The sequence below is a fragment of the Aplysia californica genome, unplaced genomic scaffold (genome assembly GCF_000002075.1).
Source record: "Aplysia californica isolate F4 #8 unplaced genomic scaffold, AplCal3.0 scaffold00127, whole genome shotgun sequence".
In the NCBI taxonomy this organism is placed as follows: domain Eukaryota; kingdom Metazoa; phylum Mollusca; class Gastropoda; order Aplysiida; family Aplysiidae; genus Aplysia; species Aplysia californica.
Window position 1 is genome coordinate 1,086,531 of NW_004797397.1, and position 16,142 is coordinate 1,102,672.

The 16,142-nt window shown below is 39.9% G+C and overlaps 1 protein-coding gene across 1 annotated transcript in view; it reads left to right on the forward strand.

Annotated features, from left to right (window-relative positions):
- LOC106011477 (glutamate receptor ionotropic, kainate 2) overlaps positions 1-16,142 on the forward strand; it is a 255,205-nt gene that overhangs the window by 43,145 nt on the left and 195,918 nt on the right. The window contains exon 2 of the mRNA XM_013081354.2: positions 10,756-11,031. Coding sequence (XP_012936808.1) covers positions 10,938-11,031 — 94 coding nt within the window. The 5' untranslated portion in view covers positions 10,756-10,937. The remainder of the gene's footprint in view (positions 1-10,755; positions 11,032-16,142) is intronic.

Below are 16,142 nucleotides of genomic sequence, written 5' to 3' on the forward strand. Positions count from 1 at the left end.
CGGGGCTAGAGAATAGATGATTGAAACAGAACTCTGAGAAAAAGAGGGAGAGGGCGATCGTCAAAGAGAGAAAAAAAGAAAAGGGGGGGGGGGGTGGGGAGACGGAGATAGAGAAAAACGGATAGAAAGAGAAATGAAAGGGAAAGAGAGACAGTGCGAGGGAGAGATAGAGGTAGAGAAAACTTATTGATAGAAAGAAAAATGAGAGAGGAAGAGAGAGAGAGAGAGAGAGAGAGAGAGAGAGAGAGAGAGAGAGAGAGAGAGAGAGTAATAGAGAGAGGGAGAGGGGGGGGGGAGAAAGAGGGAGGGAGGGAGAGAGATGGGAGGAGTTAGAATATTAAGAGATATCGTCATCCTCATTAACAACAACAACAACAACAACAGGAACACGACCACCACAACCACCAACAACAAAACACAATATCATTATCAAAAACAACAGCAACAACAACAACAACAACAACAACAACAACAACAACAACAACAACAACAACAACGACAACAACAACAACAGCAACAACAATACTGATTCACTGTCACTTTGCGTCAGGTTTTGGAAAAGGCAAAGTCCCATAAGGTACGCATGAGATGCCTGTCCATTGTGGTTCATTAGCATCACGTGCTTCTGTGGCAATCTTTTCTCAATTTCCGCCTAAATGAGACTACTTTGAAACTAGGTTACAATCTACATGTGTTAACATAAAGCTTTAAGGACTTAAGGCATCTCTACTATTCCAAGCGTTTCATATAACTGGGTCAAGAGGATGCGCTCGTGTTTTTGTGTTGTTTCCTATATCGATATTAATTTACTCGTAGAGTGCACATTGACAGCTATCTATCTATCTATCTATCTATCTATCTATCTATCTATCTATCTATCTATCTATCTATCTATCTATCTATCTATCTATCTATCTAGCTATCTCTCTCTCTGTCTCCCCCCCCCTCCCGCCCCGCCGTCTCTGTCTGTCTGTCTGTCTGTCTGTCTGTCTGTCTGTCTGTCTGTCTGTCTGTCTGTCTGTCTGTCTGTCTGTCTGTCTGTCTGTCTGTCTGTCTGTCTGTCTGTCTGTCTGTCTCTCTCTCTCTCTCTCTCTCTCTCTCTCTCTCTCTCTAACTAAATCTATATAATATCCTCAAATTCGGCGGACTTTACAAGCGTCACACGCCAGGCTTGATTAGTTGGACATTCCGCGGAAAGTCATTAGGGCTCAACTGTATCCAAACATATTTGTAAAGGAGGGCCAATTACGATCAACGGAAATTCTTCGGGAATCAGAAATTCCTGGCTGGCATGCACAGCAGAAACATAAATGCGCTTTGAAAGGTTAAAAAAACAATTTTCCTACGTTTTCTGGCAAAAACAGAGTTACTTTAAAAACATATTTTTTTAAACCTTGTCCTTTAACAGCAAGAGACAAGCGTAGGAGGCCCCTTATACATGTACGTCCATCAATAATATATTTATAGAGGCCCCAGCCATAATAACTGCACGTCCAGTTTCCTTTTCCACTTTATCCTTCCTCTCGTACCTCCAGGGCGTCGAGGGGAGAAAGGACGTTGGAGGAAGAATTTAACTTACAGTAAGATTATTTAGACCTTTTCTCAACTGCAGCTTAAATATGTCATTTATCAGTATCAACATTACAGTGCTTACAAAGGGTCTTAATGCTGTATATTTCTGGTTGATATGTGTTCCCACTCGACGACTGTCTTGTCAGACATAAGAAAAAGAAGGAAAGAAAGAGAGAGAGAGAGAAAGAGAGAGAGATGGAGAGAGAGGGAAAGAAAGAGAGAGAGCGAGAGAGAGAGAGTGAGTGTGTGTGTGAGAGAGAGAGAGAGAGAGATAGATAGATAGATAGAGAGAGAGAGAGAGAGAGAGAGAGAGAGAGAGAGAGAGAGAGAGTGAGCGTTCGTGTATGTGTATATGTGTTTAAATATGTATGCGTTTGTGGAGGTTGTATTTGTGCGAGTATACATGTGAGTATATTTGTGTGTGTTTTGTGTGTGTCTATATGTGTGCGTGTGTGTGTGTGTGCGTGTGTGCGGTGTATATGTCTGTCTGTCTGTCTGTCTGTCTGTCTCTGTCTCTGTCTCTCTGAAGGGGGTCCATCGAATGGAGAAAAGGATAACAAAATAATGTGAATTAATATGTGTGAGAGCTTGAGGGTATGCATTATGTATGTGTGAGTGTGTGAGTGTGTTTGTGAGTTTGTGTGTGTGTGTGTGTGTGTGTATGTGTGTGTGTGTGTGTGTGTGTGTGTGTGTGTGAGAGAGTGTGTGTGATAGAGAGATGTAGACACACACAAATACACAAGCGCGCGCGCACGCAAGCACACACAAGATAGATAGATAGATAGATAGATAAATATATATTATATATATATATATAGATAGATAGATAGATAAATAGATAGATAGATAGATAGATAGATAAATAGATAGATAGATAGATAGATAGATAGATAGATAGATAGATAGATAGATAGATAGATAGATAGATAGATAGATAGATGAATAAAGGTACAGAAAGACAAGAAACGGAGACCAAAACATTTACTATTCAAACTGTCACACCAAATATCCAGCTATCTCAAGCGCATACACCACTACTACCCGTTACCTAAAACGTGCCAACTGACAAGAGTTCAAACACCCCCACAGGCACTCATGAACCCAATGAGGCTCTGCCAGAGGCAGGGGCGAAGAGCCGGTCAATGTATTACGTCATCTTCCATTTAGAAAATCAGCGAGTATCGGAGCTTCCGAACCTGCTAAGTTCCCTGTCTCTGTCCCCAAGTTGCCCCATTCAAAGACATCAGAGGCCAAGCTTCTCCCCCTATCTGGCCTCACCTTTGTCGAAGGCGTATCACTATAGCACTCAGTTTGATTGCCCGGCAAAATCTCGCATTGTCTGACCGGGATTTAGACTACAATTTCGGCGTTTTTAAGAAGGCTGGCACACTCTGTATTCCTCCCACCCCCTCCCCATTCTTGTCCGTTCATCTACTCATTGTCTTCTCTGTCATCCGTCTCCTCCTCTTCCTCCTCTGCCTCCATACCCTCCACCCACCCACCGACCCACCCCACCCAAACAATCCTTGTCTCCTTCCTCATCGATCCTATGCAGAAACGATCTAGATCGGATTTCTCCGTGACTCCTCTGGAAAGAAAGAAAAGAAAACTTTGGATTACATTTCGGTGGTCGCCTCTTACTCAAGCTGCGGTCCTTTTTTCAGCAGCGGTGTGCCAGTTTTCCCACTCTCATGTGCTGCCTCCGATAAATGTTACATTTGGGAAGGATTTCTGCTCACTCTGCCTGACGGCTCTTGCCTAGCCTTCTTTCTTTCTTCTATTTAAGCTCCATTCTAACTAATGCTTCACGCACCTATCTATCTATCTATCTATCTGTCTATCTATCTATCTATCTATCTATCTATCTATCTATCTATCTATCTATCTATCTACACAATGCCTAGTATGTGTGGATTTAAAGATTCATCTGTCTATTTGCTAATTAATGCTCCTCCATTGACTTATGTCCCAAGTTTGTTTTCGGTGCCACATTATTTTGGCTACATCCTGAGGTGTGAAAACCAAACTAGCAGTTTGGTGGCTCTCGTAGTAGGAGTGAGATTAACTTAAACATTTAACAATTTACAGATTATTTTCCTCAAATCAAATGATTTCGTGCTCGAGTCTTTTCTATTTCATCTCTCACAAACCGTTTTACTTTCATCGATTGAATTCATTGCCTCAGCGAAACCATGCAAAGAATTTTTTTTGAAACTGCAAGAGTACTTCTTGGTTAGAGCAAATAGAATGGTCTCCAAGGAGGAGCATAGTTTGGTTCTGCCGGTCTTTAGAAATGTAGTCTTCGAAGAAACATCGTGGGCGGAAGAGGCGTCCCGTTGTTTGGTGAATGAACGCATTTATTTACTTCGGGTTACGATTTTTGATACATTAAAAAATGTTTTTCTATTTGAGCAATTATGTGTGATTTTGTGGATGTATGTGTTAGCACATCTCTGAGAATGAAGAGAGAAAGAAAGTGAGCGAGAGAGAGAGAGATAGCGAGAGAGAGAGAGAGAGAGAGAGAGAGAGAGAGAGAGAGAGAGAGAGAGAGAGAGAGAGAGAGAGAGAGAGAGAGAGAGAGAGAGAGAGAGAGACGGAGAGAGAGGCAGTGAGAGAGTGAGAGAACATATGCGTGCGTGTGTGAGTGTGTACGTGCGTGTGTGTGTTTGTGTATGTGTGTGTGTGTGTGTGTGTGTGTGTGTGTGTGTGTGTGTGTGTGTGTGTGTGTGTGTGTGTGTGTGCGCGTGTGGTAATAAGTATGTTTTTGCGTGTGTACGTAAGTATAATGTTGTTAGAAAAAGTATTTCACGTAACTGTAAATAATAGCTTATCCAACATAGAAATAGATAGATAGATAGATATATAGATAGATAGATAGATAGATAGATAGAGAGACAGATAGATAGAGAGACAGATAGATAGATAGAGAGAGAGATTTTAAAAAATAATTCAGAAAACTACAACATCATTAATAAATATATGTAACATCATTATCATTTTATGAACACAAAAATTCCAACAAAAGAAAATCACCCTAAATTACATACTAACACCACTACCACCCCACCCCCCCCTCCCCCCGCACAAACACACAAACATTAAGAAATAATAAAGAATACGAAAGAACCACAAACAAAAGTTATACCTCCCCGACAAAAAAGAAAGAAAAAATAAATTCCAACAAAGATTATTAAGAACGTTCACAATCGGACACACATCAAGTCACCAGCGCAGTGATGTTCACATCCAAACTCCTGCCAAAGAATGCCATCCTTGTGTCCCCCAGAACGCCACGTTTAACTCAATCTGAGTCTGTGTCGCTCAACTCATCAATCCAGTGCCTGTTTGAATCCCCAACCCTGCCGCGTGCCCGTCATATTTTGCTCACGTCCAATTAATGGGATTTATCCGGACGCACGAGCTGTCGTGGGACCCCATTGAAGCAGGTTGTAAAGATAATAAAATCATCTAATGTACATGGATACATGTATAATATGTATATATGGTGGGTGTATATACAATACATGTGTATGTATGATATATAATATATATAAGTGATACATAATATATAATTTATAACTATTATATATATATATATATATATATATATATATATATATATATATATATATATATATATCTATCTATATCTATATCTATATATATCTATCTATATATATCTATTTATTTACACATTATAATATATACTATTGTATGTGTTTGAGGGGGGGGGGGTTGTTTATATGAGGGTAGGAGAGTTAAAGCGAGAGAGAGAGAGAGAGTGAAACAGATAGAGACACAGAGAGAGAAAGAGAAAGAGGAAGAGACAGACAGAGAGACAGACAGACAGACAGAAAGACAGATAGAGAGCCCTCTCTCGATGCACTGTAAAGGGTACCGAGGAGGCCAAGACGATTGAAAGAATAATTATTCCCTAGCGTTTCTGTTCCAACTGGAATTGTTTTTGTGTCCATATACACACTCGTACTCATGTGCCCATATAAACTCGCTTGAAAGTACAAGTAAAGTGTATGTATGTCTGTCTGTGAGTATGAGTGAGTGAGTGTGTGTGAGTGTGTGTGTGTGTGTGTGTGTGTGTGTGTGTGTGTGTGTGTGTGTGCGTGTGTGAGCGCGTGCGTGTTTGTTAGGTTGTTTGTAGGAGTGAGTGAGTGAGTGAGTGTGTGTGAGTGTGTTTGTGTGTGTGAGAATGCCTGTGTGTGAGTGTGTGCGCGCGCACGCGTGTTTGTGTGTGTGTGTGTGTGTGTGTGTGTGTGTGTGTGTGTGTTTGTGTGTGTGTATGTGTATGTGTGTATGAGTGTTTGTGTGTCTGTATGATTTAGGGTATCTGCTTTTGTGTTTGCACACACGCTGGTATTGAGCCTTTCCACGTACCCTTGGTGAGAAGAGAAGGGGTTTTAAATCACATTAGAAAACCAAACAACATTATCTTTCAAGACATCGTGAATAGCTGGAGACAGAAGATGAGTTGTAGGCCCCTGCGTTATACGGCCAGACCACCTCGCCTGTCGACATTAATTGTATAACTTCTGGGAAAAGAAAGCGGGAGGCCATGTAGAAGAAAAAAAAAGTTTTCTTATTTTTTATTCCTAAGGGTAATAAAGACGAACGTGAGGCCTCAAAGTGAGCGAGGAGATGAGGCGAGCTATGTCATAAAATAGAAGTAAAAGTGTTGAGCTCCAGAAAATAGCAGTAACCGATTGATTTATGTTTTAGTAAGGAAATGTTGACGCAAAGCGAATGTAACGAATCAGCAGAGATAGGCTGTTTTGGAGAGTCTTTATGGAGATTGGTCTCGAAACCTAAGTCCAGTAAACAGGGGTGGGAATTTAGAAACGTGGTTCAAATTGGCACGAGTTTCTGAAGCAGTGAAAAACGGGCTGATTCAAAAGAACATAATATTATTATTAATAAAAATGGTTGCTATTTTTGCCAATAAAGTCAAGGTGAATCTATTTTTATAGACATCATATTTGTTTCAAATTTTTTTCTGAAGGCCAAGCACAGACATTAAATAGAACAATAATTTACATCCCTAAACATGTTCTGCACTTTTGGATTCTCTTTGCCAATTTACTCTAAGTATGTACATAAGAAATGATTTTCTGAAGCTGCTTCCATATAGTATAACATACTCTGCCTTCATACATTTCGATATCTCTTTCTGGGCGCTTCCAAATCATATTGCTTTTCATTTAATCAGTCAAATTATAAATAATACGTTTTTCTCATCCCTATCAGACAATTATACGGGAAAGTGAGTATTGTGTGTGGTATGACGTGTTTATGCGTGTGTATGCCTGTATTTCCTTCGAAACGATAGTAGCCACATAAAAAGCTTCTATCTTTTGTTAACAAATTGGTAGACACAAGGGCATATGAAAAATTAATTTACTGGAAGATTTACCATAACGTGAAACGTGGCCGTGTGTCAGACTCTCCAAATCCCTCACTGTTTCAGTTGGTTTACTAGTATTTCATATCAGCGTTTCACACCCCAGTAGACATAAATTCGATTCTATGGGTGGCTGGTTGGTTTGAATCTGCTCCTGTTTTTATCAAGCGTGAACTTACTGGGATACCGCGTTCGAGTATAACAAAGAAGACCCCCCCCCCAAAAAAAAAAAGGGGATTTTTCGAACCTGACTTTCTCGCCAGGAAATCGAACTCACGCCTTCAGAATGTAACGGCACGAAGAACTTTATCAGTACGCTACAAACGCCAGTACTTCATTAGATAGGCCACTCTGCCTTTGAATTTGCCTTCTGAGAATCTTACCTGTTTTCTGTATTCAAAAACAACTAACACCAAAGATAGATAAATTCCGAGTAAAACCTACACAAAAAAGAGTCTCTGAAATTGACCTTCGCATCCTCCTATCAAACGTTTTTCTCTTAAAGTCCCTATAAGACTTGTCTTCTGTTAATGATATCATAATAAAAAAAAGCTTCACTCTGAAAAGAATTAAGGATTCTTTGTAAACCATTTTTTCTGCTTTCCTTATTAGGCTGTTGTGTCAGTGATGTAATAAAAAGCTCCACTCTGATAAAAAATAGATTCATAGAAATAATCAGAAGAATTCTGTAGAAACCAGTTGGAAGAAAAAAAAACTTGTATCTTTTTTGTGTTCTAATAATAATATTAGAACTCTTTATTGGCCTCAAGAGCATCTGATCTGGAACGGTATTATGCACTCAAGTGCTCAGGAAGAACCTTGTAATTAATTCCTCTCCTAATTCGACGAAATCTTTCCGCCCCCTTACTGGTTGCCCCTTCTTTATCCCTGTTAATTTATTACTTTGATTACGACGCTAAACGCCCGCCATAAAACAAATGTCCGGCATTGATGTCGGAGACAGCTTCGGGCTGAATGGTCTCTTGAATCGTGGAAGGCCAGGAGGTTGGGGGGGGGGGGGATTCGGGTCGATACAGAATCGCTGCTCTCAGCTTCTCAATCGCGCTGATTTTGTTTACCTCTGTAGCCTGGCACATGCCCATTTCTTGCAATGTCTGAAGTACAGTGCAAATATACAATCTTCAAGGATCAATATGGGCTAAAGGCATTCCGATCCCGTCGCAGGACATTGTATCCCTTAATCTTGGCCGCGATGGTTATGTGAGCGTGAATATGTATTGATCTGTGTGTATTATGCTGTTTCCTAAGTTTATCTACAGATGTCTACAGAAAGAAAGTGCTCTTTCTTGGAACATAACACAATGCACAAAACGTTAAAATTAATACACGCCACGCACTGCGACAAGTCATACTTCCGTAAGAACGGTTCTTTACTGGAAATTCATAGTACAAATATCTAGTTCATTGTTATCCATCTCCATCCCCAAACTCTGAAAGACTATGGTAATGAAGAGGAAAGATTTTAGTACTACATTTATTCTAGCAAACTTTATACAGAACTGAGTGTTCTTACCTTTTCTAGACGTCTAAATAAGAAATACATTATGCATACTACACGACTTAGTATTGTAGAATTTGAATTTTTTGTTTAATGTAGGTGTTTCTACAACCGTATTGACTCTGTGAGGATCATTCAGGAGACAAGCTTCCAACCCTGCCTGTCATGACCGACTGGGCTGAGACGGATGCCACACATCCCAGCAAATAGACGAAAACACTTGATGAACATTTTTTCCCAACTGGAGACTCGATCTTTGATGTCCTGCGTGCGACAACGAAGCGCCTAAAATAAATGAAACAAATAACATTTTATTGACCCCCGTAGGGAAATTTGGGTGACAATGGCAAACTTTCTCACATACTTTACATAATTAGAAATATATACTTACATAAATGCAAACACAAAAATACACAATATGACACAAATGCAGAACAATTTCAAACCATGCAATTGCTGGTCGCCACTGTGGCGCCCTGATTAAAAGAAAAAAATTAGCTGGGTTTGTCTTATCTTGCTCAAGGAAACACCAAACTGATCACGCATGTGAACCCTGTGTTACCAATTCCTGTTTGACATAACTTTTGAGTCTAAACTCACTATTCACATAGTCACTGCAGCCCCCCCCCTCCCCAAATAAAAAAAAAAATCAGTTGCCTGAGCGGAATTGAAGTGGCTATCATGATTTTGTAGTCTAAAAATACTTGACCATGTTCAAGTCATTTATCAATTTTCGTACTCGCTTACGCACTTCTCTTTAGAATTGTGAATTTGTTACAATTTTTTCATGGAACTCCCACTTACCCATTATCGCTTTTGTAAGCTACGAATATTATTGATATTAGATTCAAGTAATATCGAAGTCTAACTAATAACGTTTGTGTTGCCACAGCATTAAACCGATAAATGTAAAATAAATAAAAGTAAGCACCCTGACAATACAGAAGCACACTGGATATTTGTCAAGGTGCTACCGAGGAAGAAAAGTTGGCCGATGTTTCTGCGTTCGGTGTAACTTCCAGTAACGGCTCTCTCAAGGGGATTCCGTCTGCCTGGGGGGCTCCGTGACGCTCATCGGTGTAATTCCTCTTATGTGTTACTGTTGTCTTGACTTGTTATCGTTCTGCATACACGCAGGATTCCTAGAATGTACGTCTTTATAAAGAGAAATGCCAAACTAAAACAAATAAGAGCAATTACCAAAAAACGTTACTGACACATGGAGACGGAATATTCTGAATTGTCTCACATTTCAAAAATATCATTTCAGCTCTCCTCTTTGATGATAAATGATGCCTTCATATATTCTCCAGATCTTGCATTTAAACTGGTATCTGATTCGTCCAGATGTATTTGACTTTAGAGGAAAAGGTTTTAATCAGAATATACGCCGAGCAAGGTGGCTGAGTAGAAGTCATCAGCGAAATGCCTCAGAAATATAATGTGGAAACGTCCTTTTTCAGTTTTGTAAACTTCCCCTCAGGGCCGAGTTGTATACACAGTTCGCACCCCCCCCCAAAAAAAAATTAACAAAACAAAATAAAGATAGGAACTCAGTATACAGTGGTGTACTCTGTCAATATGTTCTTGTTCAGTACATCTTGTACAAGGGACACTTAACCACAAATAGTGGAAATGAAGTTTTTAAAAGTTACTGTAACACTTCCTTGAGAATTTCTGTATTAAAACGCATTTCGTACGGTGTTGGCTTAACGTACTTTTCAACAGTTTAACTCTCTTGATAAGGAGGACCCTCAACTTCAACGATTATCTCCGATAGGAATGAGCCAAATGACAGGAGGGCTTTAAAATTTCCCAAAATATCTAATGAACGCCTCACCGGGGATAGGCATAACAACGGAAACCCCCACCACATCATGTCAAAACATGATACCAACTCTACTGTCTGCTGACAAAACGCCTTTTTAAAATTTATGGCCCCAATTTGTAAAAAGAATGGCTAAATCGAAAGCCCAATCAGTTACCGTACTTGTGTAAAAACAAAAACAAAAACAAAGTTAAACGGTGACTACTTTTAAAATAAATTAAAAATCAAATTTCGGAAGAGCTGTTTTTAAGATTAATGGTTACACTGAAAAAAGCCTTTATCTCGGAACTGCTGTGAATGAAACAGTCGTTTTGTCACCTTATGGCATCCCGGAAGAACTGAGCTGACGGTGTCGTTGAAAACCAAACCAAAACTATAGTATTAACTTTTGTTCTGATATTGTTATTTCTTTCTTTTTCCCAGTGTGAGGAACCCAGATATGGCTACAGTGTGAATTTCATGTGGATACATTCGTCCGGATTTTTCTCGCTTGGATATCCATAGGCGTCACCTCCGCCGAGTCCGCTCTGGCCCGGGGGTCGCGCATGCGCAGTCCAGTGAGGTGACTGGCCCCCGGGGCGCGAGCGCTCATTAGCGGTCAGAGAATGACCAGCACACATTGGAAGCGTCTGTCCACCCTGGTCATAGGCCTGGCCTTGGTGCACTGCGCGCGCTGCCTACCGGAGCTGCTCAAGATAGGTGAGTACCAACACGGCATGGGTTAGCTTACATGCATATTGCATGTTAATCGCACCATAGAGTGCATTTGAACTGCGTAATTGAACCTGAGTGGAGTCTACAATAATTCCAAGTCGTATTCCAGCCTAGTCACTGAAGATGATGCGAACGGCGGGCATACACACTATTACAAAAGTGCATTTATAGTACGTAGAACGAGTACTTGTTGAATTGGCAAGTGCTTTAAGACAGCTCCGTTTTTTTACTTTCTCTTCTTTCTTTTACTTTTATTTCCAAACTCCTATATCCCTTTCGTCTACTTTAAAACTGTTTCATCTGTATTTTCAGACGTTAGCTGGTAGTCATTTTAAGATTCATAATATTATTACATCAACAGAAGTGTATGGATGAATTACCTTACTCTGCCACCCCCCCCCCTCCCCAACATAAACAACAAACAAACAAAAAACAACCAGTAAACAAAAAAAACCCGACCTCCCCTCACCCGCAAATCTCAGAAAAAAATTTAAAGAGTCATGACACATCCATTTTTTTGGTTACTTCTTTTTCACTTTCCTTCCACCTCTCTCAGTAATTTCCCCGACTTTTTATTACGTTCTCTTTACCGATTCAGAGCAACGTAACCTAAAATGGTTAATATTTATGCGTACGAGCCCCCCTGGGAAAGTACTTGGGGACCCCGCAGCATATTATTCATCAGCCCGCGGTTTTGAATTATCTAAGAAATGACCCTAAGTCTGCTGGTGCGTACGGACGAAACCTGGAACGCTCTGGGAATCTTACACAAGTCGACCTCACGGACTCAGTCCGTGTTCTTAGAGACGCCAACTCGCGATGAAAACGGCCTAGAAAGCTGGCCATAGGGAACATTGGCTCCCCTTTGACGGTGTTGGTGATAATGTTGGGTATGCGTTTTGTGCCGGCACCTATCTATCTATCTATCTATCTATCTATCTATCTATCTATCTATCTATCTATCTACGCATACCTTTCCTCGGTGTCCTCAACGGTGCCTGTGGCGATAGTTTTATGAACAACGATCAGCAATCTTACCGCGGTTAAAAAGACAAAGCACACACTTTTCTTTATGCTGAAATCCCACACCAGACTTGAGATTTTAAAAAAAGAAGAAAGAAAAACTACTTAAACAAAATCGCATAACGGGTTCTATTCTGTATAACATTTTCTTTCGTATTGTGAACGGCTCACCATGCATTTTTCCATCGTCCAAAGCATGTCAAAAATATCAAAGCAGTATTTCTCTTCACCAGTTCTTCTTACACTGTTTTTACCCTACCAGACTATTTATCCCGTAAGGGCCGGCCGTTAGCACAGTTGGCAATGTGCTGGCTGATGGTGCAGGTAGTCATTGTTCTAACCCCTAATAGGCCATTTTTGACTTTGGGTGTTTGTGGAATTTTGAAGGCTTCACCATACTTGGGTCGAGATCCGAATCAGTAAAGACTTTTGATTCAGATTTCCGATCTATTGAACAATCTTGAGAGTTAAGCACTCGCAATTACTAATAGTTAATTATCTTTGTTCAAGCAAAGGATATCACAGCTATTAAAAAAGTAAACCAACCACCAATTTGAGATATATTCACTCAACTAACGCACTTGCTGGGTAATGCCACAATTTGATTTATAGTTAAGCTTAAGCATTACCAATCCCATTACAAAGCGTGGAAGCTCTTGGCTAGACCCTTCCTTATCATTAATAAATAATGAGTGTCTCCTCTCCGTTTCTGCCAAAATGTAATGATGTGCGAAATTCAATTTGAAACCAAAGAAGCTTTAAAAGGTCAACATTTTATGAAGCTCAAACAGACAGGGATTCAATGAAGCAATTCCTGGTGTCATATTATAGTTGGTCCAAAAGGAGGCCGAGGGAAGAGAAAAGGGGAAGCGCTTCTGTCTACCTCTTAGCATACCACCCCCCCCCCTACACACCCCTTCCCCATTTCCCCATTCTCACCATACCCCACCCCCACCGAAGAAACATTCAGCTCTAAAAACCCCTCAAAAGAGTTGTAGGACAAGTAACAGAATAAAGGGAAAACGGTTTGTTTCTACTATGTTATTTTGCCAGTATCCGCGAGCAGTATTAATAGGGTTTATATGAGGCCAAAGATAGTGCACTACAAAAATGAATGGTTACAATAGCTAAAAACAGCGTTCCTGACAATCCACGAGTAGTTTTATTGATGTCACCACTTGTGCCTATAAAAGATATTGTTTCATGTCTAATTGAAGTTATTTAAAATGTGTTGTTTTTTCCTTTGCTTTCTCTCCTGTATACAAACGAAGTCAATCGTTCACATACTTTAGTAACCCACACACAAAATGATTTTATTTGGATGTCACAACGACATGTACTTCTGGGGAAGGTATGCTTTTATCTCATTTAAAGAGTCACATGTCTTGTTGTGAGTGGTATGAGCTTTTATATTGCAACCCTGTTTCGAATCTTCAAAGAGAGGAAGCTAGCATTCATGGAAATGGTTATTTTGGAAAACACGTTCAATTTAATTAGTTTGGCCAGGGTTAGATAGGCGATAAAATAAGAAAACTATAGTGAAAGGGAATTTCATTTTTATGACCCCCCCCCCTTTATATATCGATCTCTTTCAAGATACATGTATATCGTCGCCGTCATTCACCACTGTCGTATGTCAAAATACGAGGTTTTCATTAGAACCAAAAAACTATTTTATTTCTCTCAAAATGTTATCATAATACAAAATATCAAATTCGTCTCAATTTGTTACTATTTCAAGCACAGGAGTGAGGCTAAGACCAATGGATGCGTCTCATCAAACTGCACAACAAGCTAGGTTATCGATTGATTCGGAATTTTGACATATCATAAATGCCGGTGACGATGCACTTTCTGTTCTTTGAGTCTTCAACCGACCCTTCGTCGGTAGAAGCACGTTGGCCATGTCTAGATCTAGTAGTCTCTCTTTGCGACCTTATTTTAGTTTTTCCATTTCTGTTTATCTATCAGTCTCCTGGCGTGCATCGTTGTCAGTCTGTCAGTCTATGTCAGGTATTATGCTAAAATGGTATTTTCGGCTTTATTACAAGTTTAATGAAATAGCCAAAAACAAAACAAAGTAACTACACCGACGTTCCATGGTGTTCAATTTAAAACAAATTGTCAGAAAGCTGTAAAATTGTTCTAAGGTCAGAAAGCAAGAAAATCCAGGAGAGAAAAAAATACAAGTGTTCATTCTTCTAACAAATATATATAATGTATATATATATATATATATATATATATATATATATATATATATATAATATTATATGTTCCTGCCTTTTTAAACATTTATAATTTGAATATTGACAAATGTTTCTTGAGCAGATACAACCAATACTGCACATTTCAAAACTGCAATAAAAATTTCAAATCTGTTGATTCCGTTGCGTTTAAAGAGTGGCCGATGAAATGGAAATTAATCTGTTAAAAACAAAATGAACTGAGACATAGAAATGTGAACGTAATACGCTTCTATCACACCTGTGTCTGAACACTAGGCATGTGAATGGAAAGAAAGTAAAAAAAATCCCTTGTCTGCAGACACCTCCATTCACTTCTTTTTTATCTTTCACGACCCAATTTCAAAACGTTTTGTTTCGTAGTATTTCACAAACTAATTTATTATTTTTAAATTACAAATAATCGTAGTTTTTGTATTTTTGAAATAATGGATGAAAGTTGGAGGGATGAAACCAGCCACTGAAGTGTCGGGATACTTGTATTCATTTTCTCTTGTCGTCACAACGATCGCTTGCATACGCATCATGAACGCACCGTTGATTAGATTCCAACTACAGTATTTAATTATGCACTGTGAAGTAGTGTGCACAATGAACCAGGGCGCCGAAATTCACAAATGACTCCTTTAGTTCCTCCATTCATCGTTTGAATATTTCATGAGCACGATCTCTCATGGCACTTCCGGTCTCCAGAACTTCTACAAGTTCACGACCTGTTGGCTAAACACTCGACATTTCTTGTGCCCCGTAGATAACCTCGCTTTAGTCTCTCTTTAACTTTGTTTGTAGTCCTCTCCACTATCCCACCTACGCAGTCTGATGATGAACCGGCAGTTTGAGGGTGCTACAGATGGGCCTTCGTCTTTCCTATCGCAATGCTGTTTCTATCTGTTGTCTAGCTATACCTTTGGTCTATAATTGTCCTATCGATAACATGATTGTAAACAATGTACGCCCCCATAGAAGCAGTGTGGGCAATTTAGGAGGCTGGCTGCTTTGTCCCAGCTTGTCAGGACCAACCCAAAATGTGTTGTCAATAGTCTAGTGGTAATGGTACCGGGCTCGTAGGCTCGTAGTTGCGGCGTAGTGGGATCGGGGATTTGAAGCTGAGCTTGGACTGACGTTTTGTCTTCGGAAAAGGCACTTTACGCGTATTTTCTTATCTGGATTGGTCCTATCGGATCTGGACGCTAAAGACGGAGGTTCCGCCTCTCAAATAACCCGACAGTTTTGCCAGGGCCGTTAAACTACACACTTTCATATAGTTTAATTCGCAATACGTACTGAGTTGGATGCAAGATCAAAGGAATAATTTATGCGTCTATACTCAGTTACACCCGCTTATCGAAGTCATGTCTTCTAAATTCAAAGCAAAGAACTCAAATCTATTGTGCAAATGCCGATAGAATCCTGGATTGGTATTTTACGGAGCGGATATAGAGAACCTACTATTTTGGAATATTGGTGTTCATCTTATTACGTCATAAATTATGACTACATCACGTATTTGAGAGTTTCTCTCTTCTCCTCATGACGAGGACGTTTCCATTAGAAAAGCTCTTCAATTACATCTAAATTCTCTCATCCAGTTTCAGTCTCTTCCTTACAAGCAATCACACTCTCTCTCTGTCTCTCTCCGCCCCCTCCTCCCACTTACTCTCTCCCCTCCACTCAATCAACCGCTTGTCTTCCTCCCTCTCTCTTTTTTGTCTCTTTTTCAGCCCCTCCACCTCTCCTCCCTCTTTCACATTTTCCTTCTTCCTGCCATACGTCTGTCTACGTCCTCTCATTACCTCTTCTCTCTCTCTCTCTCTCTCTCTCTCTCTC